The sequence below is a fragment of the Pelodiscus sinensis genome, chromosome 3 (assembly GCF_052426305.1).
Source record: "Pelodiscus sinensis isolate ZL-2025 chromosome 3, ASM5242630v1, whole genome shotgun sequence".
Taxonomy (NCBI): domain Eukaryota; kingdom Metazoa; phylum Chordata; order Testudines; family Trionychidae; genus Pelodiscus; species Pelodiscus sinensis.
The window spans coordinates 53,922,603-53,949,313 of record NC_143054.1 but is presented as its reverse complement, the minus strand read 5'-3'; the positions used below and the strand labels follow the sequence as shown (position 1 = coordinate 53,949,313).

Genomic DNA, 26,711 nt, shown 5'->3' with positions numbered 1-26,711 from the left:
GTGGAGTGGGGGATGGGCGGGAGTGTGGATGTGTAAAACACCCAACATGCTTTTGAGGACCAAGAGAGTAACTAATTCAAAGTAAAAAAAAAATGCACAGATATTTTAATCTTGAGAGATTGGTAAGTACTGGTATTTTCAACAGTCAGAAAAAAAGAAAGCGGACGAAAAGATTAAAAAGTTCCATTTTGGAAAAGAGGAGTTTAACTTCACACTGGGACAAATCAAGAAGAGATATCTTAGGAGTATCTGGAGACATAAGACTGGAGAAAGGACAAAGGTCAGAGATGTAATAATCATCTAGGTGAGGTTGGGAACAGAGATGAAACCTCTAAGTCAGTGGTTCTCAAACTTTTTGGCCCACAGACCATCTGGCTCAATGTAAACCTTTCTGCCGGCCACCAGTTGCTAATGGTAACTCACCATTAATTACATAATTACACCGAGACATTTTGCTAGTGCTGCAGCTAGGGAGACTGGTTTAATTTAAATTATTACATAGCTTAAGCGCTTTAACTTTCTCATGTTAGTTTTTCAAACTTCATTTTAAATAAAGAAAAATATTAACTAATGTCCAACACAAAAGGTTTCAATCTTTTCTTTATTTATGGCAGACATGGGGAACCATTTTTGTGTCAGGGGCCACTGACCCAAAGAAAAACCAGTTGGGGACCACACAAACGAGAAGCAAAAAAACTCCTCCAAAAAACCCCCAACCCTCACTGATGTGGCTCCCAACTGAGACCTCACTCCTCTAGTATTCCAACCCCACGGGGTGAAGAGAAGAGAAAGGACAGGGAGGACTGAGGTTCAGGACTTCCCATAGGCCAGATCTATTTTTCTGGGGTTCCTGAGCTAGTGGATTTTATGGATCTCCTTAGGATCTGGGGCGAGGACACAAATGAGGTGTTCAGTGCACAGGACAGGGCTGCCAGTGAGTGGGATAGGGATGGGATGCAGGATCTAGGAGGGAGGTGGGGTGCAGAAAGGGGTGAGGGTGCAAGGTCTGGGTGGGAGGTAGGGTGCAAGAGCAGGCTGGAGGCATGGTATCTAGCCAGGGAGGAGGGTGAAGAGTCTGTCCAGGAGGGAGGGCGTAGAAGCAGACTAGCCAGGGGCAGGGAGATGGGGGCAAGGAGTGCCTGGGAATAGGGCTGGGGTCATGGTGGTTCGGGAGGGTGGCTCAAGGAAATGGAGGAGCAAGGGGCAGGGAAGCTGGACGCGGCGCAGCAAGGTGGGGGTGGGTAGGTAGGTGATGCTATGGTGTCCAGGTGATGCTGGTGTCTCACAGAGGTCCAGTCCATTGCACGGCTGGGAGCCGAGCCGCTGCTCAGCCCCTCCCCCTGACTGAGTCCCCGTGGGTGCAAAGCCCCAAAAGACCCCAGGACCCCACTTGCCTCCTGCGTGTACAGGGTCCTCAGTCCCTGTGTGGCATCCTCTCACTGCTGCTGGGCATGGCACAGCCCAACCTGCTGTGGGGGAAGGGGAAGAGGCGCTGGCCTCTTACGCACCACAAGAGCCTGCCCCACCCGGACAAACCCCAAGCAGCCTAACCTGCTGCCTGCTCCATCGGACCAACAGAGGGACATGTTGCTCTTACCCAAGGTATACTGCTGCACATAATTGCCTCAGCAATATTATGCTATTGAGAATGAAAGGGAGAATGGACTGCATATTCCTGAATTACAAAAAAGGAGGACTACGCTATGAAAATATTTGTGAATTCCTGATTTAACCTTTGCTCAGAGTAAATAGTAACCTAGCTCAGGTCAGTTTTTATGGAATGAAGAGAGCATATAACTGGATAAATTCTAAGGAGAGAATTGTGAAGGAAAACTAAGCAGAGAAAGTAGACATTTATGTCCAAGGATTTTGGCAATAAAGTAGAAGAGGAAAAGGTTTACAGATAGAAAATGGAATACAAAGGCATACTGAAATTGTGTTTTGGGTTAATAAAATAAGGGAAGTTGATTTGAAAGTAGTAATAAGGGAAATTGGGATATAAATCATAGGTTATGGAGTAGCAAAAGTAAGATATCAGAACCTGGCGATGAGGTAAAATAGAAGAAAAGTCTGTTGAAAGCAAATTTTTTTTATTATTATTTCTCAGATTCTAGGCAGAGAAGGGTTAGAAAGAGAACAGTTAGAAGAAAGTCAAATTTAAAGAAGAGTAGGTAGAGATTAGCAACAGACTGTCCAACTGGAGGAGAAATAGTACCAAAATTAAAATTGACTCAGTAGTCTTTGCATTTCAAACATCACTAGTAATTATGTCACTCAAATTGCCACAGTCCATAAGCGTGATACACCATCTCTTGAAATGAACAACAAACAACATAGGAAATTATTACTAAAACCAGAAATGTTCTCTGCAGCAATCTATGAAATACTGACAGAAAAATATTTTGCTTTTAACTTATTTTATATTTATTATGAATAGAAGACAAAAAGTACCTTTACTTCTTCACACAGTTCTGTAAGGCGAGCTTCTACATCTATGTTCTCTGAAAAGATTAGGATGCATATGCATGAAATTATATTTTACCAAATTTAGACTAATACTTTCCAACTTATAAAGCAAATCAACTTCCCTCATAAAGTAATTTATCAAAAAAAGACTCAAAGAAAGCATGATGTCATTTAAAAGCCAACCTCAACTTGAAAGCTAGTATGTTATTGTTTAATTTAATTTTATAATTATGTTTGCCTACTTTTTTTAATCTCTCCGGTAGCTATTTGAAATATTTATAAGAACCATGGGAAATGAGTAACTGAAAAAACTGAGCAACAGGGACACACACATACTATGTTGACAAATGCATAAAGAAAACCTACTGATAAAGGTTAGAACATTCCTTTAATCATAGTAACCTTAGATGTTATCGATAACACTTTCATATAGATGTGTGATTTTTTTTAAAATAGAAGATGTCCCTTTAAAGGAACACAGCATAATAAAAGGAACTGACATTTGTATTTTAGTGATTTGAAGTTCATGACTGAAATCAAGACTAAGGTCATGATGATGATGCAATTAGATCAGTGTGTCTGTACCCTTGCACAGTCTCACTCACTTCTATAGGGCTCATCCTCATGGATTGGACTTCAGGATCAGGGCCTAAGTGTTGATTTATATGATGTACATTCTTTGTTCCAGTAATATATACGCCTCAACCCATATGTGAAAAACTAAACATATATATAGTCCTGTTGAAGTCAGTGGAATGCATAATACACACATATGTAACTGTTTTCTGGAACCATTCCACAGTTATAAACATTCATTTTTAGGACTTGATAAATTGTTCATTTTTTTTCCCAATAAAAGAAAACTGCTGGATTAAAATGCTTTTATATCAATAGAGAATTTCAGAATAAAAAAAATAAAATTTGTTAAGAAGTATCAACTCTTTTGTATGTAAATAAGGCATTTATATTTTGTGGTATAGCTAATGTACATGTATTTTATATAAATTTGTATACTTGATAGAATAAAAATTAATATTTTGCATACAAATTTCTAAAGCATCTAAATGACTCAAGTGTCTAACTCTAATTAGAAAAGAGGCTCATGAGCTTTTCAATTTCTTATTCTTGAAACTATTCTTTTAAATACCTGCCAACCAAACTTATCAGAAATTTTGCAGCTCTGACTTATCTATAAATTAGAAATATTTTCTCTCTATATTTGGAATGGCAGAATTTTTTTGGAAGAGTTTTGAGCATGGTAGTAGAATCTGATCATATGCAGGATTGAGAATGGGGCACAATCTTTATAAAAAGAAAGGTAGCAATTAAATGCCAGGAACACTTACGAAACAACTGTACCTCTCTCTCGTACTCAAAAAGAATCTATTTTTAAAGAAGAGTTCTCTCTTATGAAATATCTCAAATATACTGGCCAGGCTGCCAAAGTTATCACTTTTTTTTAACCTTAGTTCAAATTATTCAGGGAATACATATTTGTTAAAAAATAAGTACTCTTTATCATTTCAAGTTGTCGATATTGTGAAATTGTACATGAAGACAGTTTGAGATTAGATAATAAAATATCTTGTAAGAATGAATTTAGTGTTGAAATTAACAGAACTGTATGCAGAGTAAAGCCCAAATCCTTCAAAGACTTATGGACAAGCCTCACATCATGAACACTCAATAGTCTCACTCATTTATATTGCCAGGAGATAAATTATTTCTTCAACTGTCCTTGATTTTCATGATATTGTAGGTATTTCAAAAAATGGAACATAGGCTGAACCTCTCTAGTACTGCATCCTGAAGACCTGACGGGTGCCAAACAAGAGAATTTGCCGAACCACAGGAGGTCAATATTATCTAGCAACATAACCAACACTTCCACTGCTTACTGGACTGTTCAAAGACATTTAGGGCGCAATTTAGAGCTAAATAACAGCAAAGAACACAGAGCCAGGAGTGGTGGCTGTAAAGAAACGTTATGGGACCATGGAAAACTTGGCCACACCCAAAGGGGACATCTGATTAACTAAAACAATGCTGGACCACACACGTTGCTGGACCAGAGAATTCCAGACTAGAAAGGTTCAACCTGTACCAGATAACTCCTCTAAACAAATCTGTATACAAACACTAATTTAGGGAACATTCTGCCATCTTACCTCAGGCTGCATGATTAAGGATGGCAGAATATACCCCTAAATTATTTATTGTGTTTTATATGGTTAATTCCATTTTTGAAACATTGCAATATCACATAAGACCATGGCAAGCGAGGAAATACATCTCATGGACACATGTGAGTCAACACAAAACCTCATGGATATACTTTATATTTACACATTTACAGAATGACAGAAATATTTACTTAATTTATATTAATAGATTTCTTAAAGTATTTTTAGTAAAATGTATTTAATTTTAACTATCATACCTATTTTAAAAAAAGTTTCAAAATAACAACAAATGAGCAATAATCTACATAATCAAAAGCCTATTTCATTCTGAGAAATCAAACTTTCAATTTGTAGTAATGCAATTTGTCAATACTAGCAAAAACAGCAAAAACAATTAAATTACACTCCTATAACCTAAATAGCTGATAAAGATAATTATCCTCTTCTCAAAACTTAAATGAAAATTTGTTATTTGAGATCATTTTCAATTGTTTGTATGACCACGCACATTCAGTTACTTGATAAAACGATGACATGGCTTATTCAACCATCATCACGCTGAAGGGTTACCATGTGTGTCAACAGCAACCCCAAATTGATTTTCACCTCCAATTATAATACTTTGAAGAACAAATTGAAAGATGAAACTGCAATTGTGCTACTATTCTTGAATATAACCAACTTTCAAATCAGACCACCTTATAAGGTAAAATATTTGTTCATCCCGCAATGATTTGATATGATTTTGCAGGTTTGTTGGTTAAAAAGCAGTACAAAATTCCAGTCCAAACACTGTCATATCCGTATTTGCCGAACTTTTAGGCCTACTAAAAGTCTCTGCACTGTCATGCAAAATTCCTGCAATTGATTGGTGGACCAGCTTCTCCCCTACCCCCTTTCCACTAAATCTCTGAGGTAGAGATCACTACAATGTCAGCCTCCCCTGATCAATTATGGAACAATGCTGACATTTAGAAAAAGACATTTGCAATTGAAGACTTGAGAACTGGTTGGTTTAGAAATAAGCCAAGTCTGGGTACTTCAGCAGAGACATGGAAGACTCCCCAGGAAGAAAATACCTTCATCTTTACCATTTAGAAAGAGGTACCAATTAATGAAGCTAACTGGAATTCTTGTTTTGTCAGTTACTTGATTTCAAATCAGATGAATCCATTTAACTATTCAATCACTTCTGTTAAATTAAGCAGAAAGAAACTCAATAGTATATCTTTAGAGGTAGCTCATTCCATTGATATAGAGTGCTAGATTTAGCCCAGCCACTATTTTCACTCAAGTGCCACACATTCAGCCCTGATACAAAGTCCTTTTAGGTGTTTTTTTTGGTTTTTTTTGGTGTTGCTCCTGCTTAAACCTGAAACAAAAATACTCTGGACTAATAATAAAAATCTAATGGTTTATATCATCTGCTTTAAAAACATACCTAGATAGGCGTCTCTCTGGGTTCGTGGATATTTTCTTCTGAGAAGGCGTTCATAAAGGACCTGCATGCTGGCCTGGGCTAGTTATAAGGATTGCACACACATGACTAGTTACTACACTCCTTTTTTCAATCTGTGCTTATTTGCCTTAAAGTTAGTAAGAAAGTTTATTGCTAACCTAGAAATTAGTGCAATTAGATCAGAACATTAAAGCATAAAATTTTAGTAAAGTTTCTAGATTAGGTGTTACTCATGATGTACATCAAAGCTATTTTTGAAATTTTCTAATGTTTGGTTTTCTTAAAATGAACATTGATCAGCTGCTCACAATTAAGGTTATTTATCAAGTCCAACAATTTTTTGCACATGCTGTTGCAAATTCAATTTATGTTTAAAATATAGATCAAAATTTTTAAATGAATAAAAATGTACATCATAGAATTAAGTAAACAAAATAAACAAAATTAAAGCAAGATAAAGACATTATATTTAACATGAAGGATAGCGATAGTTTTTATGAGATTTAAAAAAGGATTTTGGACTTTCCCCAAAAAAAGCCCATTTAAATCTGAGATATAAAATATACTTTACCATGTAAAAATTCAAGATAAAGAGTAATAACAGAAGACAAAAATAAAACATGTATTATAGAATGTGAAAATCTAATCTGCCACGTTTGGGTTTTTTTGTTGTTTGGTTTTTGGATATTTACAGAAGTACAATTGTCTTTGATAATTGCTAGATTTTAATAAAAGCTGTCCTTGTTCTTAGCTATCCATATTAGTTATTTTTCAGAAGCAAAGTGAATAATATTAGCAATGTTAGTATCTGTATAAACAGCTTTAATCACTGTTATCATATAAACAGTCCAAATCAAGGTATATGAAATATAAAATAAACAAAAAAAATCAGATAAGAAAAAAAGATGTCAGCACACTAAACTTCAAACACTGAAAAAAAATACAGAAAATGACATCAATAAATGTATAACATGTATAGAAGATGAGTCCTAATTTTCAAAGCAGTAAATATATTATTTTGATTATTTCTGTTCTGACTTGCAATATCTCATGGTAAATTAAGATTCTGAAAGTAAGTATGATTCCCTACTCACTTAAGACTATGGGAACCTTTCCACTGACTTCAATGGGCTTTGGATACTTAGAGCTATATTATTCAGATGCTGGTTTCTATTTTATAATATATTTTTTTATTTTATAAAATGTGTTCAGGAAATTGAAGGAAAAGCAGTGATTGATTCAGAAGTTCAATCTGGAGTATTCAATTAAGTTTATATTCTAAGCATATCTTTTCAGTAAGAGTAAAACAAAGATACCATCTGGCACTTAAGGTGTTTCCTTGATAAAAGCTAAGTAATTGACATAAAAAGATGTTCCCTGCCAGAAGAGGATCCAAGTAATTGGCACACAATATAGCCACTTGTGACTATAAGCACTTGTGACTATAATCCTGTTATTGATTAATAGAAAGCCTAGTTTCTAGTGTAAATGGCACTTTAATTAGCATAATTTTTTATGGAGAAAAAAGACACTATCAAATAAATTATAGTAGAACCTCAGAGTCAAGAACAGAGATTTTTATAATTCTTAAATGGTTATAACACTAACAAAATTTGATGGTTCTTTTCAAATATATAACTGACCATTGAATTAGTACAGCTTGAAAACTTTACTACGCAGAAGAAAAAATGCTCCCCCCTCTTTTTTTATTACAGGTTGGACCTCCCTGGTCCAGCACCCTCGGAACCTGACCAGTCCCAGATGAGGGATTTTGCTGGACCAGGGGAGGTCATATCTGGTTCCCTGCTACCGGTTCCCAGCCAGGCCTGGACCAGCCGCTGGCCTCCTGGCTGACTTCCCCTTGCCATCAGCCTTGTTGCCTGCTGGTCCCCCCACCTCCTTCCCTGCTATGCCAGGTAACCCAGCTGCAGCCCAGCTCTCTGCACGCCAAGCTCCTGGCCCCTTTCGGCAGCCCCGTTGTGCTCCTGGTCCTGCCAGGCAGCCCTGCTATGGCATGCCAAGCTCTGGGCTCCTCTAGGCAGTCTTGGTGCACTCCTGGCCCTGCTGGTCAGTCCCCATACAGAATGCCAGGCTCCTGACCCCTCCAGGCAGCCTTGCTATGGCGCATCAAATTCTGGCCCTACCGGGCAGCCCTGCTGTGGCACACTGGGCTTCTGGCCCTGCCTGGAAGCCTTGCTGGGTTGTGCCTGGCTGCCCAGCTGCAGCATGCCAGGCAGCCCACCTGTGGGGAAATGGGAAGCCCAGATGCAGGGAGAGCCCAGCCTCACAGCCCTCCACTGGGACTCTCCGTCCCTGTAACCTCCGTGATACTGCTGGATGACAGATGTTGCCGGACCAGGAAATCCCAGATTACAAATGTTCAACCTGTAATTAGTTTACATTTAACTCAAGTATTTGGGGGCTTTTTTTCCTCTTTTGTCTCTGCTGCTGCCTGACTGTATACTTTTGCTTCCAAATGAGGTGTGGGGTTAACTGGTCGGTTTGTAACTCTGGTGTTCATGACTCTGAGGTTCTCCTGCATTTATAGGGTATTCCTTATATTCATAATTTATTTTCTTTCATTTTTGCCAACAGTTTTCATGTCTCAAGACCTGCATGATAAATTGCTACGGATTACTCAACTTATAATATTAAAAGACAAAGCTAATTAACAGAAGTAAAAATGGTAAACCATATCACATTCAGATTCCAAAATTCCCTTCCACCCACTTTATTTTTAAAGCCAAAAAAACTGATGTTCAACACAAACATGTTTGATGTAAATACTAGTTGTCCTTGAGAATGCCAATATGTTATCCCTTTACCCCATGACATCTTTTTGGATCCATAACTCAAGAGACATTAACTTAGTACTAATCATGAATATTAGAATACACCTATATTTAAAATACTATAGCATAGATATTGCTATAGTGACGGGAAGAGATTTTCTATTCTTATAGGTTATCTCCCTCCCCAAGAGCTAGACTTAGCTCTGTCTATCTGGAGTTACGTCAGTATAGCTAGGTCTCTCAGGAGTATGGATTTTTCACAGCCCAATGGGACAATGCTATACTAAAGTAAATTCTTATTGTAGAAGGACTTGTAGAAGGTTTATTATTAGAACTATATTTTAATCAATATTTGTATAGCTCCATCTGTTAATGGTAGCTGATTCAAACTCTAGCCAGAGTTTCTTCAAAGTCAATAAAATGTATCAAGTTCCGTGCAGTCTCTCTTATATTAGGAATATGTTCTCTAATTATTCAAGTTTAATCATGAGGAGAAAGTGGCTGCTCTCAAAACTAAGCTTAATCTTAGTGTCTGCTCTGTTACACAGATTTAATCCTTAATGTAATCTGTGTTTCCAAAGACTCAGATAATTAATGTTATGTCAATTTAAGAGCATCCAGACTTAAAAAAAAATAAAAAGTTGTCTTAGAAATCTTTTCTTCTTTAGCTTTTTTCCCCTCCATATATTCCCATGATGTTGCTTTCAAACCAAAACTTCCAGAATTTCTTAGAATCAAACTTTAAATTTATTTATATACACAAGCATGTTTTCTTATCATATGCACATAGGCATTACACAATATTTAGAATGGGGTATTTTGCTTCAAAAGATTCATGGAGGTTGGGTCCATCAATGGCTATTAGCCAGGATGGGTAGGAATGGTGTCTCTAGCCTCTATCAGAGGCTGGGAATGGGTGACAGGAGAGGGATTACTTGATGATTCCCTGTTCTGTTCACTCCTTCCAGGGCATCTGGCACTGAACCCTGTCAGAAGACAGCATAGTGGGCTAGAGGAACCTGTTCTTATGTTAGCACTAATGTATGGATTTGAAAAAGTTACAAGTAAATAATGGAAGATACCGTAATGTAAAGTCAGTCTGTCAATATTATTAACCTGATGGCAGTGTTTTTCATTATTTTTTGATCATTACTAAAAGTCTCATTTCAACTCCAGTAGTAAAACAGAAGATGCACAATAGGTACAAGGTATAAGATTAATTATATTTCAATCTAGAAGAAAGGAGAAGAAAAATGCCTAAGGAACACAGCAAGAAGATAGAAAAATATTTTATTATAGAAAATTAAAGTGATTTATTTTATTATGTTCAGCATACCCAGTTCTATTCGGTGACAGGAGGGAAGCTCTTTTGCTACCATGATGAAATAGCTGTGTAACCCTTTAAAAGCCAGCAGCAAAGTGGCACAAAGTGTATAGTGGAGATTGTGGGCGTGATTCAGGAAGGATTCTGCAATCACAAAACTGCAACCCTAAAAAAGGATTAATACACATATTAATGGCATTCAATGAAATTGAGTTAGTAGAATAAATAAAACTTATTTTCTATCCATCATCCTCCATCTCAAACTTATCTCAAACAAACTTGTTCATGGGTCTACAATTTCCACTGAAGTGCAATCTCAAAAAAAACACATACCACACCCACAACACCACACCCTAAATATTTTAAGATTTCCAAAAAAGGGAGCATGAAAAATACATCACAACTTTTGATAAAATTCTTCCCTTTATGTCATGTCATTAGGCATAGTAAAGTGCATTTCATGAAATTTTTCCTTCATTACCATTACAGGCAGTCCTCGGGTTACGTACAAGATAGGGACTGTAGGTTTGTTCTTAAGTTGAATTTGTATGTAAGTCGGAACTGGTACATATTGTAGGGGAAACTCTAGCCAAACATTTCTCAGAGCTCAGTTTTATTCTCCAACACCTCACTTCCCTCAGTCCTTTATTCTCAAGCTGAGGTGTCTGCTGAGAAAAGCCGCTCCACGTCTCCCTGGTCTGCTGGGGGGGAGGGGGAGGCGCTAGGTTTGCGTCTCCCTGGTCTGCTGGGGGAAAGCAGCTAGTGCGGGGTGCCTCCCCCACTGTCACCTTCAAACTCCAACTATAAAGAGGTGTCAAATTGCCAGTAGTTTTTTTCCTTTCTTTCCTGTTTTTTTTAAAGGGATCCATCAAATGTAAAGAGATGATGCAAAGTAATTTATATAGGATTATATTAACTATGTACATGACTTTAATGCAAAAATGAAAGCCCATTTCTCTTGTGTGTTTTCATGCAGAGATACTTATGCATGGATTCTGTGATTTTGACAGCATATTAGGTACTGAGGTAAAAGCACAAGGAAAACGCGGTTATTTTATTCATTTATATTTTTTCTAAGTATGTGCTCTCTCGTACAGGAATTACTTGAAAAAGTGGATGAACCAGCTTTCTGCTAAAAAGCAATTTTACTGGAGGAGGTTTCAGATTTGTTAGCCAATCTTTTGATTATTTCATTTTAATTGTATTTATTTATTTAGTAAGGTTAAACAACAGGGGCTCTCAAACATTTTGTTACTATTCAGAACAAAACTCCATCATTTCAAAACTCTCCATAAAAAGCATTGAACCATGCCTCTGGGACATTCTGCATGGTGGGCTGCCCCCGAACCTTTAAGCAGTCCACCTGACAAGCTGCTGGGGACTCGCCACGGAGGACGCGGGCGGCGGGACCGCCGAAACGCGCCGTGGTCCCGCCGCCCGCGTCCTCCGCAGCGACAAAAGCCGCTCCGTGTATCCCTGGTCTGCTGGGAGGAAGCACCCCCCGCGCCGCCGGAGGTAGTGACAGTGGGGGAGGCACCCCGCACTAGCTGCGCCCCCTCCCTCCCGTTCGTAACTAGGGGTCCGACGTAAGTCAGATTGACATAACCCGGGGATTACCTGTACTTAAAAAATAATTATTATTCAATAAAAGTAAAAAATATGATAAATAAAATAGTCAATTGATTATATTCTTACATCTGCTGATAATTGCTTTGTGTAGTTATTGCCGAAGACCACACTTTCAAGAGTAGGAATCACAGTGTCCCTATTCTGTGCTGGTGCATTCCTGTTTAACCAAGTATTCTTCACTGGACGAGGAAAGCTGACAGAATCATTTAAAAATATAGAAGAATATCCACTTTATTATAAATACAAAGTGAACTGAATAATTAACACAAAACATTTGTATTTGTAATTGAAATCAGGGAGAATCAAAATGTGCAGGTAATTACTGGTTTTGAGTACTGTCTTATATTTGTAAAGCTTGTTTATTTAAAATGTCATGCAAAGTATTAAAAAGTACACCTGGAGTAATCAACATTTTAAAAGTATTTAAAAATATTTCTGGGTGAAATGGTAATATTTTACTTTAATGATGACTGAAGCAACATGAAAATTGCTACTTTGTTTTAGTGCCTCTTTTCACATTACTTTGGGTTGAGATATAAAGTTAAATCGCTCCATTCACTCACCACTGTAAGAGCCAAAATTGGGAGGAAAAATTTGCACATACAGCACACCAGCAATTTTTTTTTTTTTGCCAGTACAGTATAAATGTGCCATGAAGGAATATTATCCTGATACTCTGAAAACTCATACATACAAACAAAAACAATTTTACTAGCATACATGAAATCTGTGCACCACTGATTAAATAAAAAATTCATCTTCCTGTAATATCGTTTTGCAGATTGACATTTACCCATGTACTTTCTATCTTGACACTCATGAGGAAAAGTTCGGAAAAAGAGAAAGAGCTGGCATGAAGTATTTGAAGACTTAGGAGGAAAGCAAAAAAGATACTTTAAAGAAAAATCTGTGTTTAAGTTACAAAATCAATAATATTACAGTGTAATGTTGTTTGTTTTTCCAAACACCACACTTAGTTTTGATGTGTAGATAAGAGAGGCACTGCTTGAGTATGCAGAGAGCCATGTAGGGTACATACTCAGAGTTCTGGTGTGTCTTTACTAACATAAGCAGTGTTTCACTGTCTACACTGCTATTTACAGCAGCCCCTGTTCATGGCAGCCTGGGCTGGCCACAGGCAGAGGCTTCTCTGGCAGAAGCCCATCTGCAGCCAGCCCCAGCCACTGCAAACAGAGCTGTCTTTGGCAGCAGCCTTTGCCCACAGCCAGCCGGAGCTGCTGCGAACAGTGGTTGTTGCCAGAACAGCCTCTGTTCGCGGCACCTGGGGCTGCTGATAAAAGGCACAGCGGCAGCAAAGAGAGGAAGCAAGTAGTTAAGTACTCAACTCAACTACCCAATAAGCTTAGCCTTATCAAGTAGTCGAGTACACAACTACCCACATACATCCCTACTACAAACCAATCTCCGCCACTCAGGACAAAATGAAGTATCAGAATATAACACAGTGTAGACAATGATCAAGCTTATAACAGGGTTATCCCTTTTCTTTCTTGCATATTTTTTGATAATCTATGTAATAGTTAAAGCTGATGTGGATAGTGTCATCACTATGCTTCAGAGTTAATCTATTTAATCAATGAAAGTTCACAACTCAGCTCCTTTTTCAGACTGTCTCTACACTCAAAAAGACACTAGTATATTGTTTATGCCATGTTCATATTACATAGATGAAAGCAGATTCTGGAGTACAAAGTGTATGCATCAGAAAAGAGTTCTGTGTCAAGTCACTGAGAATCAGCTCAATGCATGGACAAATAAAATGAATCAAGATCACCTCACTCTAACTACAAATTGTATGAACATTAGCAGAGGACGATATTTGCTTGCTCTCTACTTGTTTCCTCTTAGATGTGTTTAATTATTGCAGTTATGTGTGTTTTATCATCTGCACTCCTTTTATTTTAGTACTAATTAGAACAAAAAAATCACCAAAGCAAATTCTAATTAAAAAACATCATAAAGCACAATATATGATGCACATAAACTTTATATTTTACATCCATTTCACCAAACTCTCAAGTTACAATAATGAAAAACCTAATACATTAATCACATCTTATTAATAGGATTTTACCTTATCAGTGGCTGGTGTAGAGCAACCAAAGAAGCATGGACTGTAACAGATATGACAGAGAGGTGGAAGTAATCAAACATAACATTGACGTAGTGATGAAGGCCTTGGTGTAAGTTAAAGTGCAACTTTAAAGTTCGGCTACTAATTAGTTGCAGTGTGCTCAGGTCATCTGGCCTTTAAAAAAAAAATGTAATTACTGGAACAATGTTTTAAGTCATTCAATAATAAAATCCCAAATACATAAATAGCAATCCATTATTTAAACAACACAAGGCCATAGCAATATTAGTCTTCAATAACTTTAATATATTATATATAGTATTGTTTTACTATACTATATAGTACAGGCAGTCCCCGACTTACGCGGATCCGAATGACGTCGGATCCGCAGTTACGAACGGGGCTTTTCTCGCCCTGGAGGACATGGACTGCGGGACCTCGTGGTCCCGCCGCCCGTGTACTCTGGGGAGAGAAAAGCTGCTCCGCGTCTCCCTGGTCTGCAGACCAGGAAGACACAGAGCAAAGCCGCGGAGGGGCTGGGGCTGCGGGGCAGCCCAGGCGTGCCTGGGCTGTCCCGGCCGCCGGCTTCCTCCGAGGCTTTGCAAAGCCGCGGAGGGGCCGGCTTCCCGCCGAGTCTTTCCCCCGCAGCCCCAGCCCCTGCCCCAGCCCCTCTGCGGCTTTGCAAAGCCTCGGGGGAAGCCGGCGGCGGGACAGCCCAGGCGCGCCTGGGCTGTCCCACTGCGGGCGTGCTCCAAGGCTTTGCTCCCCATCTCCCTGCAGACCAGGGAGACAGGGAGCAAAGCCGCGGAGCACGCCCGCAGGGGGACAGCTCAAGCGCGCCGGGGCTGTCCCGCTGCAGGCATGCTCCAAGGCTTTGCTCCCCGTCTCCCTGGTCTGACCAGCAGACCAGGGAGATGGGGAGCAAAGCCTCGGAGCATGCCAGCAGTGGGACAGCGCGGCGCGCCTGGACTGTCCTGCTGCCCGCGTGCTCAGCGGCTTTGCTCTGCATCTCCCAGGTCAGCAGACCAGGGAGACGGAGCAAAACCGTGAAGGACTTGGGTGTCCCGCCACCCCCGTCTCCCTGGTCTGCTGGGGGGAGGGGGCGTGCAGCTAGTGCCCCCCCCCAGCAGACCAGGCTTTTCTTGCCTACCCCTGGGGTAGAGCAGCTGGGGGCTGCCGGGTTGGTCCCGCAGCGCCGCTCCGGACCAACCCGGCAGCACCCCAGCTGCTCTGCCCCAGGTGTCCTGATTCATCCGCTGCTGGTCAGTTTCAGCAGCGGCTGAATCAGGAAGCCTGAGGCAGAGCAGCTGGGGTGCTGCTGGGTTGCTCCAGTAGTGTGGAGGAGCCGCGCTACTGGAGCAACCCAGCAGCACCCCAGCTGCTCTGCCCCAGGCGTCCCCAAGTCAGCCGCTGCTGAAACTGACCAGCGGCTGACTACAGGAAGCCCGAGGCAGAGTTTCTCTGTCCCAGGCTTCCTGGAATCAGCCGCTGATCAGTTTCAGCAGCAGTTGACTTGGGGACGCCTGGGTTTCTTAAGTTGAATCTGTATGTAAGTCAGAACTGGCGTCCAGATTCAGCCATGGTTGAAACTGATCAGTTTCAGCAGCGGCTGACGCCAGTTCCGACTTACATACAGTTTCAACTTAAGAACAAACCTACAGTCCCTATCTTGTACGTAACCCGGGGACTGCCTGTATTGTATTACTTCTCGGAAGAGGGATGTAAAATATATATTTACACACACACATAAGAACATAAGAACGGCTGTACTGGGTCAGACCAAAGGTCCTTCTAGCCCAGTATCCTGTCTGCCAACAGTGGCCAGCACCAGGTGCCCCAGAGAGGGTGGACCGAAGACACGAAGACATTTGTCTTCTGCCATCTCTCTCCAGCCTCTGACAAACAGAGGCCAAGGACACCATTTTATCCCCTGGCTAATAGCCTTTTATGGACCTAACCTCCATGAAATATTAACCATGTAACTTACAAAAATTCTATCGGTATATGATTAACCATGGGTCTTGGCTGCCGACTCCCAGCCCCAAAGGCTGCCAACTCCTGGCCCATGGCGTGGTGAATCTGGCCAGGCTGAAGTGCACCCTGCTCCTCCCCACCCATGGCATGCTGCCATGGGTCCACTTACTCAGGATCAGCCTCCCAAACACAGCACGCTGCAGTGGGCCCAGTCAGGCTGTAACTGCCTGACGCCACTGCATGCTGCGGCAGGCCTGGTTGGGCTGGAGCAGTTCTCCGCCCACAGCACACTGCGGTAAGCCTGGCCGGGCTGGAGTGGCCCCCACCCACAGCATGCTGCAGGCAAAAGCTGCTCCAACCAGCTTAGGGACTGATTAGCCAGTTACGAGTAAGCAGCACTCGGTAAGGGCGATGTTTACTAGGTAAACTGTTGTCCATTTACATCTCTAAAAGGGTACAGCAGGATAAATTGGTAAACAAGACTTCTCTCCTAAACCCACAAGCAGTTTCAAGAGATTTACCAGATTTTTCTGCCCAAGCAAATAAATTTCTAATATAGGAATAGCTAATTTAAAATAAACTAAACATTTTAGATTTTATAAATATTTTGTGTAATAACAATATTTTGTATATATATGATAGTTTTAGCTGTTTGTTTAAAATGGAAAGATTAACAAGCATGTATTATATGTATTATTTTTAAACTTACGAATAATCTGTGTCTGTGAAATGCAGATCTAAGGATAGCAAGAAATTCATTTCATTGAGGGATTCTTCAATCTGAAAAGGAGTTAAAAATATGGCAATTATGTTCAGTATTTTGCAAATTATACCTTAAGATTATGAAGTACAGGTTGGACCTTCCTGGTCCAGCACCTTCAGGATCTGATCAGTCTCGGATGAGGGATTTTGCCAGACAAAGGGAGGTCATTTTAAACCCCCCTACCTCCAACCTCACCCAGTCCTGGCACAGTCGCCAGCATCCCAGCTGGCTCTCCACCTGCTGCCAGCCCATCAGCCCTTCTGGCCTCACCAGGAAGCAACATGCCAGAGCTCCTGACCCTGCTTGGCAGCCCTATTGCTGTGTACATAGTGGCTCTACCTGTGGCTTGCTGTGGGCAACCCACTGCCCCGCCAGCCCTGCAGAGCTCCCTGCTGCTGGCCCTCCATTGGGACTCTCTGGTCCTGCAAAATGTGTGCTGGACCATGGATGTTGCCAAACCGGAGTCCCGGTTTAGAGAGTTTCCATCTGTATATGAATAGATAAATATACTTGAATGCCAGATTACCTTCCGTTCATCTAAAAGCATTTTAATTTTGAAGATCATAACATCATTCACAGAGACTTCCTCATTTTTGTAAAGAATTTGAAATGTTTTACTGCAGATTACACTGTCATGGACTGAAGCTGGAAAGGCAAGATCAGCACCTGAAAATCAAGCAGAGAGAGAAGTTTTAGCAGAAACCAGTGCAGATAATGAAAATATTCTTTTGCTCTACTTTGGAATCTATTATAATTTTACAGCATCCAAATGAGTACTAGAAGCCAAGGTCCCAATCTCTAAGAATTTCTACCTAATTTCAGATTATGATGCAATAAAACCATGGAGATGAGAGACTGATGGAAGAACAGGGGGGCTATAGCAATCAGATTCAAGTTACTGAGCAAAGAGGTACCACAGTGCAGTCAGGGTTTTTTTTTTCAGAGATATTGTATTCATGCACACATAAATATTTAAATGTAACATGCAAGTATATTGTTGACTCACTTCTTGGGGCACTACTTTAAAAGTGATTCTTCAGGAGGGTTTTAAAGTGAGAACGGAACAGTTAAATGTTTTCTAAACTGCTAATATATTATTGCTTCTTTGTTCCCACATGAGACCCAATAGTCTCATTTTTTGTGTTAGTATTATTGGAGATCAAACAAAGACTACCGTAAAATTTTCAAATCACATAAAAGTATGCACTACTACTCAAAAACATAATAGACTGAGGGCACTAACCTATTTTTGCCTAATTAATAAACCAAGTAAGGTTATGAAATGTTATGATAGTAAACACATAGAGATTTGTAGAATCTATGAAATCAGTCATCTCAACATCCTGCCAGATTGTTGCATATTACTTGCATTTCAGAATTGGCAAAACTGACTTGACCAAGTCACTGAGTGAATCAGTGGATGATCTGGAAATAGAACATAGGTCATCTTGATTCCAATACTGTGCATATCACTCTCTTTGCATTACATAGCATCCAACCTTTACAGGCAGTCCCCGGGTTACGTACAAGATAGGGACTGTAGGTTTGTTCTTAAGTTGAATTTGTATGTAAGTCAGAACTGGTACATATTGTAGGGGAAACTCTAGCCAAACATTTCTCCAGAGCTCAGTTTTATTCTCCCACACCTCACTTCCCTCAGTCCTTTATTCTCAAGCTGAGGTGTCTGCTGAGAAAAGCCGCTCCGCATCTCCCTGGTCTGTTGTGGGGGAGGGGGGGGGCGCTAGCTTTGCGTCTCCCTGGTCTGCTGGGGGGAAGCAGCTAGTGTGGGGTTGCCTCACCCTGTCTGTAAGTAGGGATCTGATGTAAGTCGGATCCATGTAACCCGGGGACTGCCTGTATATCTGTTCAATATGGCACATTTACTTTAAACACAGGATGTATTGAAGAAAATGAGTGTACAGAAATATGGCAAGAATGGTTAGAGAAGGAGAGAGACCAACTTCAAAGGAAAGATTTTAAAAGTTGAGTAATAGCTACAAATATTTAAAGAGTGTAAACACCAGAATATAGAGAATTCATCCATTATGATAGAAAGGGTTTAAGTAGGAGTAAATGAGATACAATTTTAAAAGCAAATATTTACTGACAGTGAAATGCATTAACCTATTGAATAATGACCAAGGGAATATACTTAAAATTAGAGCAGGACAAATAGCAATAAGATCATTACTGTGCAATAAGGGACAACCCTCAATGGATAGACAGGGCAATATCCTAAAACATGTTTTCACTTCTGTACTGTGTGAGTATGGCAAACAACGCTCTTTTATAACCCTCATAACATTATAGTTTTGCATTTTATCAGGAAGCTGAAACATATACAAGTATTAGCTCACTGGGAGGGTGCCCATCCATCCTGTTTTTACCGGGACTGCCCTATATTTAAGACATCTTCCAAGCATCCCAACTTTTTTTTAAAAATGGCCTGTACTTGCATGCCCTCTGCTGGTCCTTGAATACCCCAGTCAGCACAGCTGCAGCAGCCTCCTATTAGCGGCTGGTGGTAAAGCATGTGGTGTCTGGAGTCAGACAGGGTACAGAGGGGAAAAACACAGAAAGAAACCAGGTGTAGGGTAACCAGATATAGTGTCTTCTCTCCTTGTGCACCCTAAAGAAGGGGGAAAGTCTGACAGCCTTTCTAGAATATGGGACTGAAGTCCAGACCATCAGCTCTTCCCTCCCAGGGCTGAAACCCCTTTCTCTGGTGTCCCCACTGCTGGCTGCAGCCCCTTTCCCAGGCAGACCTCGCCACCAGACTGAAGCCCTTTTGCTGCCATGGGGTTCAGCCCTGTTCTCAGGTAACCCATGCCACAGGGCTGAAGCCCTGTTTCCAGGCAGCCTCCCACCACAGGGCTGAGCCCAGTTCCCACATAACCGTCGCCGGGGGTCTGAAGCCTCATTCCCAGGAGGACCCATTGCAGGGCCAAAACCTCATTCTCAGGCAGACCCCGCCCCAGAGCTCAGCCCCGTTCCTAGGTGGCCCCCACCTTATCCCATTTCCTCCTTCCTCTATTGTGGGGCAGGAGCCCTAAGCATTGGTGGCTCCTCCTCCCCTCCATTGTGGGGGCCCTGAGTACTGGCAGCTTTCCTGGTCCTCCCCCCACCACTGCAGGGTTGAAGCCCTGAGTGCCGATGCCCCGTCCCCAGAACTGTGGGCTGAAGCCCCAAGCACCACCAGCCCCCCCCCTTGTGTCCCGAATTGTACATACAGAAATATGGTCACACTACTCATTGGAGTATTTATGCCTACATACTCAGGTTAAATGGCTGCTCTGAGTTCTAACCACCTCAAATTCAAGTCCTCCAACTCCTATCCTGCAAGCTCTCTGCATGCCTTTTGGACTAAATAAGTATACTGGCTGCATCCTATCTATCCCAAGCGATAGATACAATTGACAATGATTTCACAATAACATTTTCAGCTTTACACAGCTTCCCAAATCTCGTCTCTTCTATAGGCTGCACAAGATGGTATAGAACAATGGTGAGAATGCACTAAGCTTACATCAATTTGGTGATGACAAAGGATACATTCTCTCAAGGCAGACCAGCAGTCAGTCAAGAAGAAATTTAAAGTTCACACATGAACATACAATGTAATACCATGAAAACTTACACCCTTGTTGGCCCAAAGTTGCTTTCCAGGCCCAGCCCCAGCCCCAGCCCTACCCCTCTGTGGCTGTCCCATCTCTTCAGGACCCTTTTAAAAACTCACAGTTGAAAAAAGTAATTCAAATAATCCCCATAAAGGATCTCATTTAGTCATCATGTACAATGGGGCCCTCCAACTCCAAGCCTAGTTCAATCTCCCTCCCTTATTAATCTATGACAAAGTCTTTTTAAGCAAAACACATACTCATGAAGTCTTCACCCACTGCAGTCGGGCATAGTCTTCTCTCTCCCTGAAAGTTTGTCTCTTTCCCATTACTTCCTGTATGGAAGCTGTCCCTCTCCAAAGGCTTTTTCAGATGGGTCTTTGCAGTCTCTGCCCTGCTCCTTGTGCAGGGTCACTCTCGGGCCTCCCTGCTAAAAGAGATTTCTCCTGAACTTCTGCAGCTTAGTATGAGCTTTCTGATACCTTTTCTATTGGAATCCCGATTCCTCTTCAGTGAGGCTCATCTTGCAATCAGGGCTGTCTTAGCCCCAAGTTCTCCAGGCCACAAGCAAGCCATTCTATTACAAACACATATTCCTGTGAAGAGTCCTTTCCAGCTGATTCTAGGGCTGCCAGATGGTTTAACCAAAAATACCAAACACTTTCCCTCTCCCTCCCGCCCCAAAAAAACACTGGAGAAAAATTGTTGAAAAAAAGGACCCCCACAGATATTAAGCAAAAAATATCTTGGGGCGAGACACTTAGGTAAACTCCCAGCCAATGCCTGCCTCTGGCACCCCATCCCCTCCTGCATCCCAACTCCCTCCCCCAGATCACCATTCAAACTCTGTGCACCCTCTGCCCCAGGAAACAACTCTCTCCCAGACCCTGTACCCCCTCCTACACCCCTCCACCAGGCCAGAATCCTCTCCTGCACCCAAACTCCTGCCCTGACCCTATACCCCAATCCCCTGACCCAGGTCACAACCCCTCCTTCACCCAAACACCCTCTCAGACCCCACACTGTCTCCTGCACCCCAGTCCCCATGCACTATTCTGAACGCAACCTCCAACCTAGATCTTGCACCCCCCTCTACAGAAAAGTGCGGCCCTTGACCACTTACCAAAATCTTGGAGTGCCTCCCTCCACCAAAAATTATTGCCCACCCCTGATCTAGACTCTTCAGACTACTCTCTCAACAACCTTAGATAGACACAAGTGGACTAATTCCTGTGGCTTATGCAGCTTCAGAGAGGGAGTGACTGAAAGGTCAACATACAGAACCACTGAACAAAATCAGGGGAGAATTCATTCATTCTTGCACCATGGAAGCAGACAGCCCATCTCTAATCTGTTTAATCTTCTCCACAAAACAATAAGAAATTTCCTTATAACAGGAGGGTCTGAACTAGAAATGTCTGGGTTTACTAGACTGGGATAGCAGGCACTTATAAATGTTACAACAATTTCAAGCAGCATATGGTTATCTCTTTCCTAGTTTTCATACATTCTTTATATAACAACTGGTCTTAGAGTATAAACTCTAAAACGAAGGAAATAGAATCATAGAATCATAGAGCAGGAGGTCATCAAGTCCAGCTCCCTGCCCAAGGACCAATCCCAACGAAATGTGTATTTCCATGTGTGTATAATGCAGTATTCTCAGTATGAGTCTCAGGCTTGACAGAGGTCCTTGGGCACTTCTATAGTATTTTGTTCAAAAATATTAATTAAAAGAATGTTAAAGTTGTAAAGTCAGGAAATACCAGAACGGTTGCTTGTGCAAACTTAATTAGTACCCACTGTGCTGTTATGGAGTAGGATTGTTGAATTTTGTTTTTATTTTCTTTGAACTTCATTGGATAATATCAGTGGTTGAAGAACACAATGGTGTTCTTCCCCCCGCTGCTGCCTCTGATAGAGACTGCAGTGCAGGAAGGGGAGGTGGCACCGTGGAGCCAATGCTGAGGAGAACTGGGCAGCTCCCCCCAGTACCTGCTTTTGATACAGAGACAGCAGCGGGAGGGGGGGAAGGAATGTGAGTAGTCAAATAAATTAACCAATAAGCCTACCCATTCACATCCCCAGCTATCAGTCCTCTATACTTCTGAAAACCACACCCCACACGTTACATGTTGGGTGCTCAGAAAAGAAGGAATACAGGCAGTCACCGGGTTACGTACAAGATAAGAACAAACCTACAGTCCCTAAGTTGAATTTGTACGTAAGTCGGAACTGGCATCCAGATTCAGCCGCTGCTGAAACTGACCAGTGGCTGACTACAGGAAGCCTGAGGCAGGGTTTCTCTGCCCCGAGCTTCCTGGAATCAGCCGCTGATCAGTTTCAACAGCAGCTGAATCTGGACGCCTGGGACAGAGCAGCTGGGGCGCTGCTGGGTAGGTCCCCGCAGCACCGCACCTCGGCTCTGCGGGGACCAACCCGGCAGCACCCCAGCTGCTCTACCCCAGGTGTCGCCAAGTCAGCTGCTGCTGAAACTGATCAGCGGCTGATTCCAGGAAGCTCGGGGCAGAGAAACCCTGCCTCAGGCTTCCTGTAGTCAGCCACTGGTCAGTTTCAGCAGCGGCTGACTTGGGGACGCCTGGAGCAGAGCAGCTGGGGTGCTGCCGGGTTGGTCTAGTAGCGCCGAGGAGCGGCACTGCGGGACCAACCGGCAGCGCCCCAGCTGCTCTACCATAGGCGTCCGTGAGAAAACCCTGGTCTGCTGTGGGGGGGGGGAGGGCGCACTAGCTGCGCCCCTCCCCCCCAGCAGACCAGGGATACGCGGGCGGCGGGACTGAGACGCGCCACGGTCCCGCCGCCCGGGTCTTCCGCGGCTTTGCTCCGCGTCTCCCTGGTCTGCTGGGGGCTCCCCCCCCCCAGCAGACCAGGGAGACACGGAGCAGCTTTTCTCACCCCAGAGGACGCAGGCGGTGGGACCGCGGCGCGTCTGGGCGTTCCCGCTGACCGCGTACTCCGGGGCGAGAAAAGCACCCTTCGTAAGTACGGATCCGACATAAGTCGGATCCGCGGAACCCGGGGACTGCCTGTACACAAAAAGCAGCCAATTGTAAAAAAATTGCAGTTGAAGTAACTGGCAAAGGAAAAAGGAGCAACAGAGTAGAGGAAAACAGACACCAACTGAAGAGATGGGTGACGGATCCGGGTGAAGCCAAGCAGAAATAACTAATGTGTTTGTACACCAATACAAGGACTCTAGGCTACAAAATAGAAGAACTAGAATGACTTGTGCAGGAAGTGAAACTAGATTTTATAGGATTAACAGAATCATGGTGGAATAGTTGTCATAACAGGAGCACAGGTACTGAAGTGTATGTGTTGTTCAGCAAAGACAGAAATAAAAGAAAAAGGGGTGTAGTAGCCATTATATGTTAATGATGAGATAAACTGGAAATTAATTAGAGGTAATGGATGGATAACAGAATTCTGTTTGGGTCAAAATCACTTTGGAAAATAGTTTCATTGGGATAGTGCTTGGTGCCACTGCTGATCCCAGGATATGATTTGATTATATGCAGAGACTTCTTTAATATTTTTATTGACATATATACTACAGGTTGAAACTCGCTAGTGTGGCACTCTCTAGTCTGGCAACATCCGTGCTCCAGAATGATTTTAGTTAGCCAGATGTACACTTACCATGGGTGTGGCCAAGTTTCCTGCAGACCCATAAAGTTTGTTTATAGCCAATTGGGTCTCAATGTTGTGTGCTGTTTAGCTCTAATTTACCCCTACATGTCTTCTAAGAGCCCAGTAAGCAGTGCAAGTGTTGGTAATGCAGCCAAGCAATATTGACCTCCTATGGTTTGGCAAATTCTCTCATTCGGCACCAGACAGATCTCAAGGGTGCTGGACTAGAGAGGTTCAAATCTAAGGATGTTAAGAGGCAGGTAACTGACTAATCGTGTACTCAGTACAATTTATAAGTTCTTATGTAATTTGTATTTTTAAATACAAATTAAGCCAGCTCCTCCCAGCACCGGCTCCAGTTTCCTCTCTGCTTTCCTGCTCTGATACAGAGGCACCAACGCGGCTGGGAGCGAGTAGTCAAGTTCAACCTGTAATAGGAATTGTGTTATTATTGGAGACTTTAATTCGCCCAATATGAATTGGAGGACAAGCATTACTAATAATTATAGGACCTAAATATTTCTAGATGTGACAGCTGAATGATTTTTTTAAATCAAACAGTCACTGAACCAACAAGATGCCATTTTAGATTAAGTATTGGTAAGTAGCAAGGACTTCACAGAAAAATTGGTTGGAGAAGGCAGTTCATGGGACAAGTGATCCTAAGCTAATTCAGTTTAAACCAAATTGAAGGATTAAAAAATATGTCTGGAACAAGGGTTCTTGATATACAGGCAGTCCCCGAGTTACTCCGCACTTACGAACGGGACTCTCTCGCCCCGACCCTACCCCCTACCCCCCCCCCCAGCAGACCAGGCTTTTGTTGTGGATCCTGGGGTAGAGCAGCTGGGGTGCTGCCGGCTTGGTCCTGCAGGGACCTACCTGGCAGCCCAGCTGTTCTGTCCCAGGCTTGAGATTCAGCCGCTGTTGAAACTGATCAGTGGCTGATTCCAGGAAGCTGGGGGCAGAGCAATTCTGCCTCCAGCTTCCTGTAGTCAGCCCCTGGTCCACTGCAGCAGCAGCGGCTGAATCTGGAGCCAGTTCTGACTTACATACAAATTCAACTTAAGAACAAACCTATAGTCCCTATCTTGTACGTAACCCGGGGACTGCCTGTACACAGGGTAAACTTATTTTTTGTAAAGGGAATATAGTGAAGTGGACTGGCCTGAAGAACTCAAGGATCTGAATCTGGAGAAGGCTTGGAATTAATTTAAGATAAACCTACAGAAGTTATCTGAAGCCTGTGCCCCAAGCAAGGGGAAAAACTTGTAGAGAACAATTGCAAACCAAGCTGGATGGGCAAGCATTTCAAACAGGTTATTAAGAGAAAACAGAAAGCCCACAAGGAATGGAAAATGGACAGGATCAGCAAAGAAAACTAACTTTGTGTAGTAGAAAGTGCAGAGAAAGTGCCTAAAGCCAAGCAGAGTTCAACCCTCATAAAGAAAACAAAAACCAACAGCAAAAGCTTCTACCACTACATAAATAAGAAGAAAACACCAACAAAATGACCACTAAGCACTGATTTTTAAATACCTAAATAAATATTTTGTCAGTTTTTAAGAGGAGTAATAAGGAACTTAGGGGTAAAGGCAGGGTAACAAATTGAAATGAGGATATGAAAGTAGAAATTGCCACATGTGAAGTGGAAGTCGAACTCAAATAGTTTAATGAGACAGAAATCTGGGGACCAGGATAATCTCTATCCAAGAATATTAAAGGAACTGGTGCATGAAATTTCAAGTCCAATAGCAAGGACCTTTAATTCATCTATAAGGGACAGATGCTATGACTGGAAATTCGTTAATATAGTATCTATTTTTAAGGAAGGAGAAAAAAGCAATCCAGGAAACTACATGCTCATTAGTTGGACCTCAATTATATGCAAGGTCTTCCAACAAATTTTGAAAGAGAAAGTAGTTAAGGAAACAGAGGATGACAGTAAATTGGGATAAAATACAACACAGTAGATCATATGACACCAGCCTGATCTCTTTGTTTGAGAAGCTAATTAATTTGCTTTAAACAATGGAAATTCAGAAGATCTAATTTACCCCCTACCAGAGCCAGCACACCACATTCCCTTCTGCTTCACGATCCCCCATCCCAGAACCAGCACCACAAACTACTATCTCAACCTGACCACTCTCCCAGAGCCAGCACCCTGCATCCCCTCCTGTATCAAAACCTTATCCCTGAGCTCCCCTCTGAGCACCAGTACCCATACTCCCTCCTGCACCCCGCCCTCCAACACTCAACCCCCTGCCTCAGCCCAGTAAAAGTGAGTGAGTGTGGGGAGACTGAGCTATAGAGAAAGGGGGGTGGAATGAGTGGGTGGGGCTTTGATGAGAGATTGGGCCTCAGGGAAGGAGCTGGATAGATTTTGAGTTGATCTTAAATTCAGAAAGGGATTTTGGGCATAAAAGGTTGGGGACCACAGATCTAGAAGAACATATAAAATCTGATAAAAAAGTGTGCATATAACACAAAGATTGGAGAAGTGGCAAGAACAAGTCATTGATACAGATCTGTCTCGCTAAGTAAGACAAGCACAAGTACATTTCAACACAGCCAAATATAAGATCAGGCACTTAGTCCTTTATACTATAACTGTGGCTTATAGTATACTCTAGGGCTGCGTCTAGACTGGCACGTTTTTCCGGAAAAACTTGCCAGCTGTCTACACTGGCCGCTTGAATTTCCGCAAGAACACTGACTTCCTACTGTCTGAAATCAGTGCTTCTTGCGGAAATACTAT

The 26,711-nt window shown here is 42.2% G+C and overlaps 1 protein-coding gene across 7 annotated transcripts in view; it reads right to left on the bottom strand.

Annotated features, from left to right (window-relative positions):
• The window catches only part of FAM135A (family with sequence similarity 135 member A), a 134,476-nt gene that overhangs the window by 61,952 nt on the left and 45,813 nt on the right, over nt 1–26,711 (bottom strand). For 5 of the 7 annotated variants that reach the window (XM_025186756.3, XM_006127228.5, XM_014575568.4 and 2 more), the window contains 7 exons: nt 17,212–17,351; nt 16,632–16,702; nt 13,949–14,122; nt 11,920–12,046; nt 10,237–10,390; nt 6,091–6,168; nt 2,452–2,501 (listed from right to left, as the gene is read on the bottom strand). In XM_025186756.3, coding sequence (XP_025042541.1) covers nt 2,452–2,501; nt 6,091–6,168; nt 10,237–10,390; nt 11,920–12,046; nt 13,949–14,122; nt 16,632–16,702; nt 17,212–17,351 — 794 coding nt within the window. Of the gene's footprint in view, nt 1–2,451; nt 2,502–6,090; nt 6,169–10,236; nt 10,391–11,919; nt 12,047–13,948; nt 14,123–16,631; nt 16,703–17,211; nt 17,352–20,562; nt 20,694–26,711 lie in introns of those variants that run through there. The other 2 variants (XM_075923711.2, XM_025186759.3) reach the window with 2 other exon arrangements.